This window comes from Tigriopus californicus, chromosome 1 (genome assembly GCF_007210705.1).
Source record: "Tigriopus californicus strain San Diego chromosome 1, Tcal_SD_v2.1, whole genome shotgun sequence".
NCBI lineage: Eukaryota > Metazoa > Arthropoda > Copepoda > Harpacticoida > Harpacticidae > Tigriopus > Tigriopus californicus.
Window position 1 is genome coordinate 14,723,057 of NC_081440.1, and position 18,005 is coordinate 14,741,061.

General features: G+C 41.6%; 2 protein-coding genes and 1 long non-coding RNA gene across 3 annotated transcripts in view; all 3 read left to right on the top strand.

Moving 5' to 3' along the window:
• The window catches only part of LOC131883923 (uncharacterized), a 31,624-nt gene extending 26,370 nt beyond the window's left edge, over positions 1 to 5,254 (top strand). The window contains exons 2-3 of the long non-coding RNA XR_009373663.1: positions 1,197 to 1,324; positions 4,984 to 5,254. This is a non-coding gene — a long non-coding RNA (uncharacterized LOC131883923). The remainder of the gene's footprint in view (positions 1 to 1,196; positions 1,325 to 4,983) is intronic.
• A 9,529-nt stretch (positions 5,255 to 14,783) lies between these two features.
• LOC131887678 (uncharacterized) lies at positions 14,784 to 16,197 on the top strand. Its single transcript, XM_059236363.1, has 2 exons — positions 14,784 to 15,506; positions 15,643 to 16,197. Exons 1-2 carry the CDS (start codon positions 14,784 to 14,786, stop codon positions 16,195 to 16,197), a joined length of 1,278 nt encoding a protein of 425 aa, XP_059092346.1.
• A 215-nt stretch (positions 16,198 to 16,412) lies between these two features.
• Positions 16,413 to 18,005, top strand: LOC131887764 (uncharacterized protein K02A2.6-like). Its single transcript, XM_059236486.1, has one exon. It carries the CDS (start codon positions 16,413 to 16,415, stop codon positions 18,003 to 18,005), a length of 1,593 nt encoding a protein of 530 aa, XP_059092469.1.

The following is an 18,005-nucleotide window of genomic DNA, read 5'->3' on the forward strand; positions in this document are numbered from 1 at the left end:
ACAATTATCTAGGAAATTATACCTGGACCAAAAGCTTTATGTTTCATTGGACCCAACAAAGGTAAGCGAAGTTGATTTATTTGTAAGCTAAAATAAAAAATACCAAATCCGTTAACTGTAAAAAACCATCAGTATTAATATTGTGCCAAGTGTTAAGTATGAAAAAATATCCCAAAAATTATACTTTTGATAAGATTCAATTGTATCATTATGCAACTTTGTCGAATGCATTCTTCCACAAAACGCCCAAAATCAGGATACCGCACTCCAACTTTTCTAAAACTTCGTTACTTCTCATGGTTAATAATTAGACCTAAAAAACAGCTCACTCTTTTGCTGAAATAATTTCTCCTGAGTTGAAAAAAAAATGCAAAACAAGTTGAGTACATGTGAAAAAGGTTGCAAAAATGGGCAGAAAAAGATGTCTAAAGGCAAAAACAAGTAGTGATAATTCAGAAAAAAGTGTTACAATTGGAAAAAGGCAAAAAATGATTTTTGGTTTAGGTTGAATCAAACCCGAGAGGTTTCGCTCAAATGTTGCTCTCTTTTTTGCCGACTTTCCCAATTAGAAAACAGGAAGTTGAAGTTGATATACGAATTCGTTGTTAGACCAAATGTTGTATAAGGTATAAGTGGTAACAATTAGACGAATCATGATCTTTAATATCAATTATACCCGGTATTACAATCATCATACAAACATACAATAATTGTAGCGGATAGAAGAGCCGGTGAAAATTCTAGTCCCAAAACAAAAATGCTAAAAGCTTTTGGCTGAAAATTTATTTTTCTCATCTGATAATGTTGCACAAGTGAATAACAAGGTCCCCCAACAAGGATCAAGTTAAGATGGGCGCAGATAAGGACCCTCTTGACAACACGGCTAAAAAGGTCCTAAAATGTAAGATCCAATAAATAATTTGAATTTGCCGGTCCAAGGCACCCCTGAATGTACGATTGGGCGGTTATCGTTTTCGATCTAAAGTGGTATCCAAAAATAACCTGTTGGTTGCACATGTTAAATCATTTTTGACAAAACTTTCAATTCAAATTTTATATTTCGTAATTCCGAGCTTATACGTACTTGAGAGAGTGTCTACCGTCTGGTACAAGTTTAATTTGGCATTAAAAAGGCTAAGGTTAAGATAGCTGTTAACGAAGATCATTTGGGTTATGTTGGAGAATATTTTTTTCAGGAGTGCCATGCGTCCTATGGAAATCCACAATCGGTCTAAATGATTCACAACAAAAGAGAAGAATGTGACCCTGAAAGGACCTTTGAGCATCTTTCCTTTAGGATGTTCAATTTTAGGGTGCCATCTTTGTAAGTCACATCAAAATCTTAACATGTTTTCACCTAACCAGTAGAACCATCAAAAATATTTTGGCAAAAGTTTGCATAGTGCAGGAGCTTTGTTCAAGATGAAAGAAGCCGTCAAAGTTTCCAAGAGCTTGTCAAATGAACTAGCTGGCACTAGTAATGCCCCTTTTGTCGCTCATTTGTGGCTTATATTTGGGTATTAATGTTGCAACTTGATGAGCCATTTTTTCCATTCTCATATAAAACCAAATACTTCAAGTTCTAAATCTGTTGCCTTCTTTATCATACACTACATCCCCTTGAGAACAAGCCCTATGGCTTAAGGGCTTTATTGGGTCTCACTTTTCTCATCCATATATTTACCTCCACTCTATTGTAATTTACAAACCATAACTGAGCCCAATACATACATACATTCTTCCGTGTGTCAGTTTCAATCACCAATCATTTGACGTGCACTCAATACGGTTTCAATTTTCTGGTTTTCGGGCACTCAGTTTTGACTTCGGTGAACAGCTCTCTCGGTTCATTAAAAGAGCAAATTTTTCTGTTCTTTCCTCCGGCGATTAATAGGGTGATTCAGATTCGAGAATTGCTCCAATTGGTTGATTCGTCGATTTTAATTATTTAGAAGGCATATATCACGTGGCAAAATAAATCCACCTTTTGAGCAATGAGTGTCCATCAATACTTTTGGGCAATTTCAATTAAATCGTTTTATAGGAGTTGGGGAGACACGACAGAACATTGCTATTGCTATTGACTGAGACCATTTGTCCAAAGAAATGGCATGTTCCCTTTCATTTTCATCAGCTAAGTTGAAGTTATCCAAAACTCACCACTCTTCACAAAACATCTCCCGATGCTGTCAGTTTCAGACCTCATCTTACCTCTGAAGCAGTAAGAGGCATTTTGTAGACCAGAAATAATTGCTTCTAACGAACGGTCTTTCAATGAAATGTACTTTGCATTATCCAAATGTACGTCAGACTGCGAAACCAATTCAAGGCCAGTTAAAAGATCTTGCAGTACATTCGTTGTGGGTATATCAGAAGAGAGAAAAATATGAAATCGTCACAACTCGTTAGGAAAAGATATGCTCTCTTGAAATGAGCCATTATCACAGTAAAATGTTTATTTGGTGGACCGTCGTAAGTGATGTGAACAGATACATTCCTCTAAATGGAGCGAACAAAAGAATGATCTTGATAATCAAACAAGATATGCTTTTCTTGAAACCTTTTACAATATTTAAGGGATTGATTATAAGACTCAGATTCTTCTTTTTGAAAATAATACGTATCATACAACAATTTCGTCAATTTCATAATCTGCTATTAAGCTGACTGGCATTAAAATGAACGTCCTCCCTGATTATGATTTTTTAAGTTTTTAAAATCACGCTTCGAAGTTGTATTTCATAAATTGTCAATGCCAATTACTTTAAATACCAGTTCAAGTTCTAGGCTTAATCGATTGCTATAATGAAAATACTTTCAAAAAAGCTTTCACGTGCTTTTTAAGGGTTTCATCAAATGATATTTCTGAAAGGTACGACTTTGCCATTCCATTGCTATGTAAAGTTAGTTTGATTCATGTTTGTGAAATCAAACAATTCGACGGAAAGTTTTTTGTACTTTGCCATGACGCCGCATAAAGAACTGTCAAATGCAACCTCGAATCATGCCGATTTAGAAAATAATGACCATCCATTCTGAGGTGCATCAAGATTGAGTAAAAAATGCAAACTGAAAGAGCACTTTCAGTTGTATGACTTTGACGGCTGCCTGACCACCTCACGCGCGAAGGAGACAATTCCCTCCCATTTTAGTCACCCTGAATTTTCTCACTTAAGCACGCGTTGATATTTGGTAATCCGTTCAAATCAAGACTTACTTCTGATCGACCTTTATGATTGCCCTCTTGAAATCGTTGGCGGCTCAAATCCCGACCTTGATGATTGCCGTCTCGTCCTTTTTTGGCCTTTATTATGTATTCTGTTGCCAAAGCTCAATTATTATTTTTCTTTTGATGAGATCCCCTTTTCTTCTAAATCAATGCCCAAACAAAATCGAGGAGAGCCAGCAAATGAAGAAACCAATCAACAAATCATACAAAAATCTAGACTTTTCTTATTTACTGGAGAAAAAGTAAACCGAGTCATACGGCAAATTACGCCCCTCAGAACTCCTTTACAAATGTACTTCTCAAGATTGTCCAGTAGTAACAAGATTGCATTCCACCTTATGGAGGCCAGATGCTGATCAAGCTTGGAAGTACCAAGCAATCAAGTACTGTACTTTCGAAAAACGAACAGGTAAGCGTGAATACGTGTGCTCGAAGCTTGTAATGTACACAATAACATGGCCAACATTGGACTGAGTGCATTTTTGCATCCACCCAGGATCTGCAAAATGAACCTGATCAACTCGAGAGATGAATCGAATCGACCATTCGCAATTACTCTTCGAGAGCAAAAAAACATTCTGAGCTTTGGAAATAGCCATGGGTCGGCTTTGGGCCTCGTGCTTCTAATCAGAGGTTAAAATGAGTTCGATTGTTTAAAATGCGTTTGGCCGTTTCCAAGTGGTTTAAGTTCAACAAAGACTGCACTGTTTTATCATATCATAACTGGTGCAAACAAAAAACCAAGCAAGTGAGATAGCATCTTCAACAAGTTGATAGGAATAGCCCACAAAAGCCTTGTATAATCAAAAGCAAGTCCACAATGGGAAAGCTGAATCATTAAGAGCCGTGCAAGATCTGCGTATTGCAAAACATCCCTAATAATTTCAATGCAAATCATGATTTCGAGCTATTCGTCATTGTCATGATGATTCCCCAAAGCTCGGGCCGAATCTTGACTTTAATACGAACAAAGGATCACCCTAGCCACAACAATGTGTCAAGCAATTTGGGAGAAGACGGGTTTTGGAGCAGATTAAGTCCCGATAGGTTGCGACAACGCCGACTTTTAACCCACCAATACCGGTTGAAGCCTCATTTACTCTATGGAGTACAAAAGGAACGGCAAAATTTTGAGCGTACCCGATCGTACTTCACGGAGGTTTGGCAGTCGACTTTTACTCGAACACAAATGTACGATGAGGCGGTGGTACTGCAAGAAGAATGAAAGCTATCCAGTATATCAACTAAATAACAGATTAGTTTGATATGAACTGGAAACTACGTGAGAGGTGACCTGAAATGACGCACTGAAAATCCAATTGAGACAATCGTTGAACATCTATCCAGTTCTGGTTTCTATTTTGAATCGAGAGCATAGAAGCACGATTATCGCTGAAACCGGTCGACGATAGTTGTAAGTGCGGTACTGCCATGATTGATAAATAGAAACTCATTTCAACTCCGTAGTGCACACTCAAAATCCTTGTCAATTCGTCTCACATTCTTTTTTTTTTTAATCTTTGAGATTCGCTGCTTTGGTTTAAGAAATTGGGCACAGGTTTTGGGACGATTGGTAAGAAACTTAATTGGGGCATAGTTGGCCAATTAATTCACAGAGCACATCCTAGCCAAGGACGGCTCTGTTAGAGTTCGTCTCGTCTTGGCTTGAAAAACACTATTGGTTTGACCATTGTAGTCCCCACTTATTCGTTTTTATTTTGAAAGAGTTACTTTGAGCACCCTTTCTTTTCCAGGTCTGTCCCGATCTTCCAACCATCCCCAATGTTGCAAAAGCCATGATAAAGATTTCTCTGCTAATGCACAGTGTTTAATATGGTATTACTGTAAGTACTCTTCAGCTATGATCCCTAGACCTTTGAAGATGCTTTTTGATGTCATCTAATCTAGAGGAACCATGTTTCATTAAAATATTATAATATATATCTTTATAGCGACTCTCGCTCCTGCCAATGCGTAAAATATACAAAAGGGAATGTATTGTCATACATAAGATTGGTAAAAGAATAAAATGATTAGGATGTAAAGATATGTGAATTGTACGTGATATCACAATCAAGATGACTGTAATTGGCTCANAAAATATTACAATATATATCTTTATTGCGACTCTCGCTCTTACCAATGCGTAAAATATACAGAAGGGAATGTATTTTCATACATAAGATTGGTAAAAGAATAAAATGATTAGGATGTAAAGATAGTTGAATTGTACGTGATATCACAATCAAGATGACTGTAATTGGCTCAGCGTACGCGTACATGAAAGAAATGAAGAGGCCAGGAGCCTCCCACAGTACAGTTACATCTTGTTAGAGGTAGGTGATGAAAATCTTGGTTATTGCAGAGAAGAGGATGGGCCAGATTGAGCAGATCCTTTGTCAACTCCCGTCGCTGATGGCATTTGGTTGGGAGAAGGACAAAGGTATGTGACTGCCAATACTCCGAAGGGATGTCGGGCCAAGGACAGTAAGTTTTTTTAAAGTTCTTGAGCGGAAAGGACAACTTGGGGCCTGACAATCCCTCCGGAAAGGTTAGGTTTCTAACACTGTTGGACCGGATGGCGAGGGCCTCGGTTTTGCATGAAGAATATGTCCATACATTACTGGCATATTGGGGAATGCACATGTAATGTTGAGGAATTTGATGCACCACTTCAAACATGCTTAACGACATATTAGAAAAATGTATATGAAAAATTACAATTATTCAAAGTCGTTGTTGTATTTTCAGTTCAAGTTTCATGAGCATACTACATCCATTAACTCCCTACAAAGCTCATTTATCTCTCACAAAATAAATGACCTAGTTTCGTCAAAATTGGCGACCAAATGCGCTGACATTCCTAAAATGGATACTTAGTTATAATGCTGTATTCATAAAAATCAATGTCACTTTTCAAATGTGATCTTCATCAAATGTGAGACTAGTTTTTTATTATTTTTTTTCCACTAGCGACAGCTGAGACGAAAACATGCGATCGCAGCGCCCTTGATCGATCTATATATGAAGTTATCTATGGTATAAACTACAAACCCAAGTTGGGCCAAGTGTCTACTTGGGCAAGTTAAGGACCGGACTACGTGCCCTGTCGGTGCTTGCTGATAAACGTTATTCTCCACCGATTAGTTGGCGGTGCGCATTTTTAAATTTATGCCAAAATGTTATAAGGTTTAGATAGACTTTAAGGGTGATAAATATTCTGTTAGGTTAGGTTGGGTTAGGTTAGGTTTGATTAGGTTAGGGTAAGTTTAAAAAAAGTAGCACCGCCCACTAATCGGTGGAGAATAACGTTTACCGTGCTTGCTTCACGACAGTAGGTAGCACTCATCCGACAGATCGGGGTGTCAAAAAATACTGGATCGTGCTGCGAAATTAATCAGGGAGACTACCAAAAACATTTGATCATTAAAAAATCCTAAATATCTTATAAACAACCTAATTAGGTCTTCCTCCGACAAATTAGAGACAGGAATTTTGAATCGAGTGGGCACTTGCGATTTTCACCTATTTTGAAACTGTCCGTATTTGGATCGGAATACGGGGTGTGTAGCTTCAACCGGCGGTGCTGAAGGTATCAACAAGCAAAAGGGAGGTTGACATGAGGTGGGCCATAGAGTACGTCAGTACTCCATGAGTGGGCATGGGATTGGCTAGCAGCAGCCGGAATCGGATTCACTAATGGAGAGGATTGGATTTACTAGTGGTGGGTACCAGAGGCTGGTATCAAACTGACCGGTGGTGGGGATCAGATAGACCAGCCACCGAGATTGGATGAATCAGTGGTGGGGACCAGATGAACCAGAGGCGGGCATTGGATTGACTAATGGACCAATTGGAGAAAGTCGAAATAACGATGCTGATAAATTTGACAAGGGCAAGAGAGCCTAGCCCAAGCTTCTTTTTATACGAGAGCTGGATCTTGTCACAATGTCTCTTTAAGACATGCGATATCACGTTTTGAACTCATGAAAACCTAGGGTTACAACTTCATTGTTGGTGTTGAGTTCTTGAGTGTTACAAGAATAGCTTACAATTCGAGTTCACGTTGTGAATAAACTTATTGAACAAAGTTTTCCCGAATCCCTCAATATTACAATCATGGCGAGGTAACAAAAATAACCAGCGTTAATTCAGAAAATAGATTTCCAACAATTATCGCTTTAAAAAGTGCTCTTCAGTGGTTGTTTTTATTATAGAATAGTGACGCCAAGTCAGTTTTAATCCTAAAATTTCATTATCAGACTCCATTGGCTCTAGAGTTGCTTTCTATTCCATCTGCCTTTTTTCTCATAGAGATGACGGCGTCCTACAAATTAGTAATGTGAAACAAATAATTGAACCAGGATTTGTCATAAGAACATAGGTTTTTTAAAAAAGGTTAAGATACGATCCCTTTCCTTTTCAAGGAAAAGAGAATATATTTATTTGTAAGAAAAGAGAAGGTAAAATAGATGATTATACATTCCTCGGAGGAGAAAAAGAGATTTTCAAACTTTAAAAAAATATAAAGAAGAGAAGAAAGAGGAGCTATACGTACGTGGTCTGCCAATAAACACCTCACTGGCCACTTGTTCTCGCCCACTCGAATGTCTGCCAATGGTTTTCTGAGTAAATTTAAGCTCTCTGTAACTCGTTAGCAGCAGTGCCAAATCTGATTTCATTCGCAGTCCACATCTCTAGAAGTCGGTAGATCAGGACAAGAGGAAAGAATCCAGTTTTTAAACAGACGATGCTTGATCTCATACGATCCTAACAAGACTAAGTGTGACTCTGTGTGACACGGATCGCTATTACGTCTAACTTCGTTCCCTGTGGCTAATATTTGTGATTTATTTGATTTCTCAGTATCCTTTTCTTTCGTATTCCTGACCGATGCTCCATGCCCCTGAGTTGCGCCGAGTGGCAACATCTTTATTCTTTCATTCCTAATGCTACGTGCTAATAAACTTCTTAATAGTTGTAGAATGCACCATTTTATTGTAATTGGTTCGGGTTTGTGAAAGAAATGACCGCAGCCCCATTTGATAACGTTTCCCCGGGGCTCGGGAGCATCTAGGCCCGCACTGTCTGTCTGAAACAGGACCCCTGGCCTCAGGAGGCGTTCGTTACTCTGTGATTAGGGTATGACAAGAAGGCAACAATTGTCGATTCCAAACCGAGAAACGTGCTTTTTTCGTTATTACGAAATCCTTGTTATACACTAGGGGTCGGAATGGCCATATTGATTAGGATATTTACAAGATGTAGTATCTGTGATGTGGTATCTTACAGTTAAGGGGGCGGATCCTTTTGACACGAACATTTTGGTCATCGAAACCAACCAAGAGTTGAGACTGACAAGGGCATGTCTATCCTCTGCTTTTGCAACTGAAACTTGCTCTTCCAATCAAGGCCATAATCAAGCCCTAAAATGATGACACGAGTCGTTCGGTCGTTGAAACAAAGATTCGGACTGGAGTTCTGGTAACATTTCCAAATTGGGTAGCCAGACAACTTTTTTGGAACGTGCCTTAACTTTAAAGTCGAGGTTCTTTCCTCTCTCCTTTGTAACCAAAGTGGAAGTATCGCTTATCTGGTTTTCATCTTCTTCCATTTATCCACCTTGCATCTTTTTATCAATAACCGTCTGATTTCTGTACAAGTTTTTTGTATCATTTCTTTTTTAATAAACGGTAATCTGGTCCTAAAAAGGAAGGGAAAAACTGCCTGAATGTGATTATAGCTTAGAACTTTAATCTGGATCTCATTGAATCGCAACGCAGATTAGCTCGGTACTTTTGTCTATGTGACCTTTGACAAAGTCCCCTTTAGCCTCAGTAATGTCTGGCCTGCAACAACTCAAATCTTCCAAGGATTCGTTTTCGGAATCCAACTACTCAATTGCCAAGCATTTAAGAGCTTGAACTCAAACTGCAGTGCAATCATTGGATCAGGGGCTGGTTCAAGGAAGACCGGATCAAGGAAAATTTTGCCACATTTTGGCGCTGAGTTAGGCAACGAAACACTCCCGGATGGTTAATATTAGTAAATCCAACTATCTGGAGCTTCCTTTCTAGCTTAAGCCCTTCATGTGCAATTTAGATAATGATGCGTTTATCTCAGAACGACCAAAGACGTTAATCGAATAGATTGACTAAAGATATTGTAAAAAGTAAGCAATCTCGACACCGGAAATTTAATTCACAACTCAATTTTATTCTTCTTAAAGTGGAAGATCACCGCTCAGCTTTACTCAAACATAAACAGATGAGCCTATGGTCCCTTGAATATTGACGTATTTTTGGCACCTGTGTCGAGATGCTAATAAATCTAAAAAAGCTAATAAATGTATTTCGACCGCAGATGCGTCATTTTTCAACCTAAGAAAAGAAACAATGGCAGTATCACATTGTTGACCATAGAAGAAGCAAGGCTTAGAGATTGCGATGAGAGCTAGCCAGGCGGACTCGTTTTTAGAGATCATGGGGGACAATTGAATGGCTGATAGGGTATGGTAGCTGATTTTTCAATCGGCTTGAGTAGCACTTGTTCAAAGCTACCGATTCAGCTCATGTAAAAAACACATCAAAGTCGATTTTTACTCTTCTCTGTGTTGACTAGAATGACAATGTCAATGACAGAAATAAAGCGAGTGGTTGGAGTCGCCTCAGACAGTGCATAGACGCTCTGGTCTTGACAAAGATGATAGATGATTAGAGCTGCTGCTGGCTTAGTTCCAGTCCCCTTTAAATAACGTTGTATGATAAATACAAAATCATTACGATGTTAACCACTCTACTCACCACACCTTGAGTGGCCTTGCGGCCCTCGTCGTTTGCACACCTCTCTTCTTTTTGAGTAAGATATAACGAAAGAGAGGGTGGACGGGCAATACGCCCCAGCTCAATGACCGAATTACGAAAGTCTCATGTCAATTTCTTTCCTAGAAATATGGTTATATCGACCACTACTGATACGGCCTGCATATCTTTCCCGAACTATGGGCCCTCCCATCCTTCCGCCAAAATCAATCCAGTTCTCCGCCTGACGTCAGTCAATCTTTACCAAAGAGGCCCTCAAAACTGAAAGTATATCCAACATACGAATAGACGTTTCTTAGACGCATAATCATCATCAGACTCTCAAACAACTAAGCTACCATCAAAAACTCGCCCAGATTTGACCGTTTCTCCATTAAAGTCACAACAAGCGTGGTCTCGCTTGAATTTAATTGCATGAAGACAATTTATTAGAGAGGTCTTAAGCGACATTGATTCGTTTTATGATGCATTTACGAAGCTGCACCACTGGATCGAAGTAAGATGCACTTTCACCGTCATTTCTTGTACTCTTTGAACCTATTGCCATCCTTATGTGTGGGTAAGGTCTATGAGCGAAAAGCACTTTTTCGAGTTGACCACAAAATTACGAGTCCCATGCCAATAAGATCGTAATGCTCGGTCAATTTGCGTACGTTCGTAGTACAGATCGAAACGTGTGCCTCACCAAAGACAAGTGGCATAAACGAACCGGCGAAACCGCTTCGGCCATTCTCTCGATAAGCAAATGAAAGTTGGGCTCATTCAATCAGATATCACCCACTTACAAGTCCGGATGGAGAATGTGGTACGCACACATTTTTTGTCTGACATGATATACGTAGACATACGCAAAATAACTTTTTTTCAATTGGTCGACAACGCGGGTGATACAGATGACCTTTCCTTTTGGAGACGAAAGTGTACAAGAGATCTTAGTTGAGAAACTTCTTTTTGTATTTCGATTGTTTCGTGGCTTATTCATTCGAATTGACCTTAGGAATGTGTCTCGAAGGAGTTCTAAAATTCCTTTATTCATTAGCTTTCATGCAATTACATATCTACCAACAAGTATGAGTCAGTAGATATTGCCCATTATGAAATATTGCATCGCAAATGGTCTGTCTTTGGGGCATAAACAGATTGAAAGGCTTGCATCATGGCATTTGTTAACTACTTCGTTGGCTTTTTAATTGAATTTTTCGGCTTTGATTTGGGAACGAGCAGAAACATTTCTTTAATTGATGGAAATCTTTTCCAATTTGTCATCCGCGAGTGAAAATATTAGAATATTCCCTAAACTTAGGAGCATAATTGAGATTTCAGCCGCGAGGAAACATCATAATGATTTGGCTAACTGGGTTGTTAGTTAAAGTGGTCGGAGTCATTATCAATTCCTAAGATAGCACTCCACGGGACCATGTACTAATCTAAATAATAACTTGAAGCCCTGTCCGTCGAACTTTATCGGTTAGATATATCTTGCAATTTTAAAGGCATTAAAATTATTTTGTTTTGAGTCGCTTGGCAAGAAAATTGAAACTTCAATGTGCAGTATAGCTGGTCTTACAATGCTACTGAAGGTCTGTTTAACATTTTTGGCACTTATATCAAGAAGAAATTAGTATTTCCTATGGGTTCCTGTTGACAACCCATCCAATTCTTTGTTTTAACGTTGGCTGTATGGATTCTCCTTTCGCTTATTGTAGCGAAAATGAATGAGCTTCGGAACGAAAATTGAAAGACACATAGAGCGCCTTTTAAGAGGTTGCGTCAAAGGCATTTCCAAGTTCCGTTTGCACAAGATTCATAGCCATGGATTGGAAGGATAATAGGACATGCTCACGGGGGTCTTTGTTTACCCCTTTGCCCTTGAGCGCCCCCTTTTGACTTACGTAGGGATGTGTCGAGGTTTTGGCTATGGCATGAGTCAATAACAATAGCGCCGAAATAAGCGGAGCTGCTACACACAAAAAAAACAAGGGATAGAGATAGAAGCGATAAAAAGGTAAAACTTTAAGCTCGCTTTGAGACAGAAGTTCAATTGCTGGTTGAAAAAGCGGTTGCATTTTTACGTTTGACACATCCCTACATATCCGAAAGATGGCGCTTGGGCGCAAAGGGGTACAAAAAAACAAAAAAACTGAGGCTGCGATCGTATCCTATTCATTGATTTTTTGTGGTTACATTAATTTTTCACTATTCTAGCCATTTTAGGACAAAAACGTGTTTTGGAGGAAATTGAAGGGTTTAAGTCATGTTCAAGTTAAATTTAAGCGATTTAATTTTGAAGTGATATTTTTTTTGGATATTTCTATGTCCTAAACACCTCAAGGATAAAAGATTGAATCAAATATTCGTATTCTTCATTTTGCTATTTTCTGTTATGATATGTTGTGAATTGCTTCAATTTGACCATCTCCTCCCAAGAACACATGTGTTAGTTTGCATTGAAAATTAGCCAAAGGCATATCTTACGTTTTTTTTTACAAAGTTCACCGTTAAGTTGTCTGTATACGAGTGCCTTAGATTCACACACACAATGATAATACTCAACTTACAAATAATTCATTTCCTTTTTCCTTGATTACGATTGCAGGATGTGGTAAACATTCAACGTGAACTTAGAAGTTGCATATATGAGTCTACTTTGAATTTACATTCTTCTCTTTCTGGTTTGATTGCTTTTCATTTGCTTATCTGAAATTATTTACTTTTTTCCCTGTTTGAATTCAATTGAAAGCTGGATTTTCATGCGTGTTTCAATCAATACTGTATTGACTTCTTGGTGCTCTTTTTATTTCTTATTCTCCAAATAAGAGGCCTTAGAATTAGGTTGTATGAAAAAGAACAAGTGGAAAAATAAAGAAAACAGTTAAAGTTTCAGTTTAAAGAACTTCTAGAGATGTGGATTGCAAACGGAAGCCAAAATTTTGTATCTTCTAAACCGTGTATCTAATTCCAAATAAGCACTTCATACGACCACAAGATCTGGTTGAATAAATGACATTGGCCAAATTTGAGCCCAAACCTCAAGGAGCCTTAAGGAGACATGGTCAAAGCTATGTAATAAGCAATACATAAAGTCGAATTTTCTTGGTCAGCTACATAAGCTTTTGGCAAAATTACTTTGAAATGATCCACTTTACAAGTTACTTAGTGATAAGTCTTATGTAACGCCATCTATCCTTTCTCTTATCTATCAACTCACTCCCTCCCTCTATGCCAATACTGGTATTTCTAGTTCCCTTTTTCCAATACCCGTTCTACCACTTCTCTTCCCGACTCCATCTTGAATAAACGTACCTTTTTGATATCTCAACATGGCGCAGCAGTTTTAAGGACTTTCGCCCCACTTCCATCTCAATCTCTTCCATTCTTTTGGAACACGTCCTTCCCCGGATTCGTTTGTGCCCCAACCGTCCTGAGGCTCCGCACATCCTTCACGAATCTTACCCGTGGTTCAATTATTCCACCACTCACGACTCATCGTACGTTATATCATGGACTCGGCTAAACAATCACTGATCTCAAGGAGGAGCGTCTTCTCACGGCATTTCATCGCTTGCGACTCCTTCCTTTCCGATGTGGATTCGTTGGACGCATCTGATTGGGATATCTCCATGGTAGAGAGGATTAACGGCCTCTTTGCCAAAGTCGAGGACTCCCTGAACACTCTGGAAGAGGTACTGGCATCATCAAGCGGACATTTGGATGGTGAGTCCTTCACCAAAGAGGATTCTCATGTCACGAAATTCTCTAAGGATGTTTCCAAGCTCCGGGAACGCATTCTCAAAACTTCCGCCTCTGTTCGTGCTCAGGCACGGCCAAGTCGACCAGATTCGTCAAGCTCGAACCACCAGAACATCTCCAAGATCAACCTTGCCCTAAAACCGGAGAAACTTTCATCTTCGTGCACTTTGGCAGAGTTCCGTTCATGGAACACAGGTTTCACCTTGTTCTACTCGTCCAACCACATGGACACTTTCCCTCTTGCGGAACAGCGAGGCTATCTCCATTCCTGCCTCGAACTCAAACTCCAGCAGATGCTTTCCACCAAAACCAAGGATGACACTCCGATCCTGGGGAGCCAGGGATGTATTTCCGAGTTACGGGAAATTTTCGTCCAACACATACCGCTTCTAACACGCCGATACAATTTCTTTCGGTGTGATCAGCAGCCTGGAGAAAAATTCAGTGACTGGTATCTTCGTTTACAATTGGAGGGCCAGGAAGCTGAATTGGACACGATCGAAGAGGACGACCTCTATATTCTCCGATTGGTCACTGGGATTTCTGACCGCCGACTTCGTGAAGAATTCCTTCGTCAATCCGACCCCTCTCGTGATCTTCTCCACCGAACTGCAATGGCATGGGAGTCTGCAACGGCCGCGGAAAGATCAATTTCAAATGATCTAACCCCAACCATGATTGCAGCCACATCCTCCTACAAACGATCAAAATCTCAATTTAAATCCAAACCTTCCAAGGAGGGTGATTGATCCATCTCTAATATTCTCCAAGGCAAATGCATAGGATGTGGAAATACCACTCACCGTGGAGGAAACTCCCGAGAGCATTGTCCAGCTCTAAACAAGACATGCAGCAAGTGCCAAAAACCAGGTCACTTTGCGTCTGTTTGTCAAGGCGGTAAAATCTGGCGTGGAAGATCTAAATCCCGGGATCGTCTATCCCAGAACACGAATCCCATCACTTCCTCCATCATCCGCGTCAACATGTTCAAGGCTCGTCCCACCCCGACCATCGTTGTCCATGTTCTTCCTCCAAGTGGCACACCTTTTACAATGGACATCTTGCCAGACACGGGTGCAACAGAGTCATTGATCTCAGCTGATCTTGCCCGGACTTATGGCATCGTGATTGACACCTTGAGATCATGTTCCATTCGAGCTGCAAACAATTCGAAAATGCGATGTTACGGTGCTGTTGATCTGATCATTAGTCGTCTGGGAAAGTACAAGGCGTCCGTGACTACTTACGTGACCCCAGATCTCCATAACCAATTTTTACTCTCTTGGCATGGGATGATCGAGCTTGGCATGCTGCCCAACACCTTTCCGTTACTTCCCGAGGATGCTCATTCTAATGATCTCGACCCATCTGACGGTTCGGCCGTCCAAATTCGATCGACCACCTCGGAGCCCTGTGGGAAAGAAATCGAAGGTGCCATCAATATGCTTATGGAAAAATTCCAATCAGTTTTTGATTGTTCCCAAGTGCTTAAGCCCATGAAAGGCGACCCCATGGTCATCCATCTCCGAGACGACATTCCTATCACGCCTACTCATGTGAACGTGGCTCGCAACATTCCCTTTGCTTACCAAGAGATGACAAAGGAAGAACTGAAGTCAATGACTTCCTCTGGTGTCATGGAAGAGGCTCCCGAGCCTTCTCTTTGGGTCAGCCCAAGCCTAGTTATTCCCAAGCCCAATGGTTCCGTAAGACTTGTTGTGGATTTCACAGGCCTCAACAAATATGTGAAGAGGCCTATTCATCCATTTTCAACGGCCAAAGACATCATCACATCCATTCCACCCTCATCCAAATGGTTTGTGGTTTTTGACGCCGTCAAAGGCTATTGGCAGGTCGAACTCGACAAGGAATCACGGCACCTCACAACATTCCTCACCCCTTTTGGGCGCTTCCGTTATTGTCGAGCCCCAATTGGGATTAAACGCGTCTGGAGACGAATTCTGTGCCAGAGGAGATCGAGCCCTCTCCGGCCTGGTTGGTGTCCGAAAAATTGTCGATGACATCCTTATCTGTGGAGAATCCAAAGATGATCTTATTCAAAAAACCAAGGCCGTTCTTCAACGCTGTGCAGACCACAGTATCACCCTCTCCAAAGCTAAGGCCCAAGTTGGATCGTCTGTCAAATTCGCTGGCTATATCATTAGTCGGGATGGTGTCAGTCCGGATCCATCCAAGGTGGCCACAATCTCCAAATTTCCAGCCCCCACCAACCTGACAGACCTTCGGTCATTTTTAGGTCTGGCCAATCAATTAGGACATTTCGTTCCGGATTTGGCCCATGCCTCACAGCCACTTCGCAATCTCTTGAAGAAAGAGATGTCATTTCAGTGGCTTTCAGAGCATGAAGAGGCATTTCGAGCGCTGAGGAAATTCTGACCAATCCAATGGTCCAGTCTTGGCTCACTTTGATCCACCCTCCCGACCTCCCTACTTACCGATGCTTCACGCCTCAAAGGTCTGGGGTATGCCCTTCTTCAAACCGTCCTGACGGTCATTCGAACTTGATCCAGTGCGGATCAAGATATCTGAAGGAGGCTGAAACCCGATATGCCGTGTGCGAGTTGGAAGCTCTGGCAATCCAATGGGCGATCATGCACTGTCGAATGTACCTGGCCGGCATGAACTTCACCGTTATCACGGATCATCGGCCATTGCTTGGTATCTTCAAAGGATCAAACCTGGCAGCCGTAGACAATCCACGTCTCCAACGGATTTTGATGAAAACGGCTGGATACACGTTCACCATACAATGGATTCCAGGCAAGAATCATCGGATTGCCGACACGCTCTCACGTTATCCCCTTTTCGACGATAATTCTCAGGACGATGACCCACCTTCCACATTCGATAACTCCATTCTTCTATCCGCCGTTCAAATGGAATCCGGCTCTGATTTAGCCCTTCATTCCATCGCCTTGAATGCCAAGAATGATGTCAATTATCAGGCTGTCATAGCCACTCTTCTATCTGGTAAATCACCAAAACACTTGCCTCAATCTCATCCGGCCAAATTATTCACCAAGCAGTGGGACAGCTTATCCCTAGATCACGATAATGGTCTTTTGATCCTTCAAGGCCGTCGAATTATTCTGCCCATCCAATCTCGTGCGACCATTCTCCACGACTTACATCAGTCTCACCAAGGCATTCGTCGGACCCGCGCTCTGGCTCGTAGCCTGTATTTTTGGCCGGGCATGAACAATGACATTGAACAGGTCATCAGTGCATGCGCTCAATGTCAGGAGTTTCGCCCGAGCCAATCCCCCGAGCCTCTTCGCCAATCCACCGCCACCCGACCATTTGAGTCCTCGTTCCGTGGATTTGTTTCACAGCGCTGGTGCGCATTACTTGATCATGGTGGACCGATTTACGGGTTGGCCGTGCGTGTCTCGCCTTTCTCGATTGGACACGCGGACCATAACCGACATTTTGAGGACTGGTTCGCGGATTATGGAATTCCCCAGCACTTGCGCTCCGATGGGGGACCTCAATTTCGCGGCGGTGATTTTGCCGAATTCTGCCGTCGCACCCACATCAACCATGAACTTTCCTCGGCCTACCACCCCGCTTCCAATGGTCACGCCGAATCCGCGGTCAAAGCCATGAAGACCTTGCTCCAAAAGCATGGCCACAATTGGCGCAATTTCCGGCCACGCCCTTTTGGCCTGGCGCAACGTGTGCACCGTGCCCGGACGGACGGTTTCAGTCCCGCCCAATGGCTCTTCGGTCGCGGCCTCCGCACCCGCATTCCCGGCCATCCGGCCCACTACAATCGATTGTCCGACCACGTCTGGGCCCAAGCCCTTCAACGCCGCGAGGAGGAAAGCGAGAAGACTCAGGTTCGATTCGATAACACCGCGATCCCTCTCCCACCGCTTCAACCTCACGATACAGTTCTGGTTCAGGATCCCCGCACCAAAAAGTGGAATCGGTCGGGCTTGGTCATAGAACCAAGACGAAATCATCGCTCCTCCTACAAAGTCGAAATCGATGGCCGGATTTCAATCCGGAACCGAATTCATCTCCGACCAGTACCCATGGAAACGGCATCTCCCGACAAGGTGGTGACCCTGAGCCGAGCGCGAACGAACCCTTCCTTCCTCGAGAAACCCGCCTTCGATCGAAAAGAGTTCGGTTTAAACATTAATAATCTGTCCTATGATGCCAACTTTAGGGGGAGATGA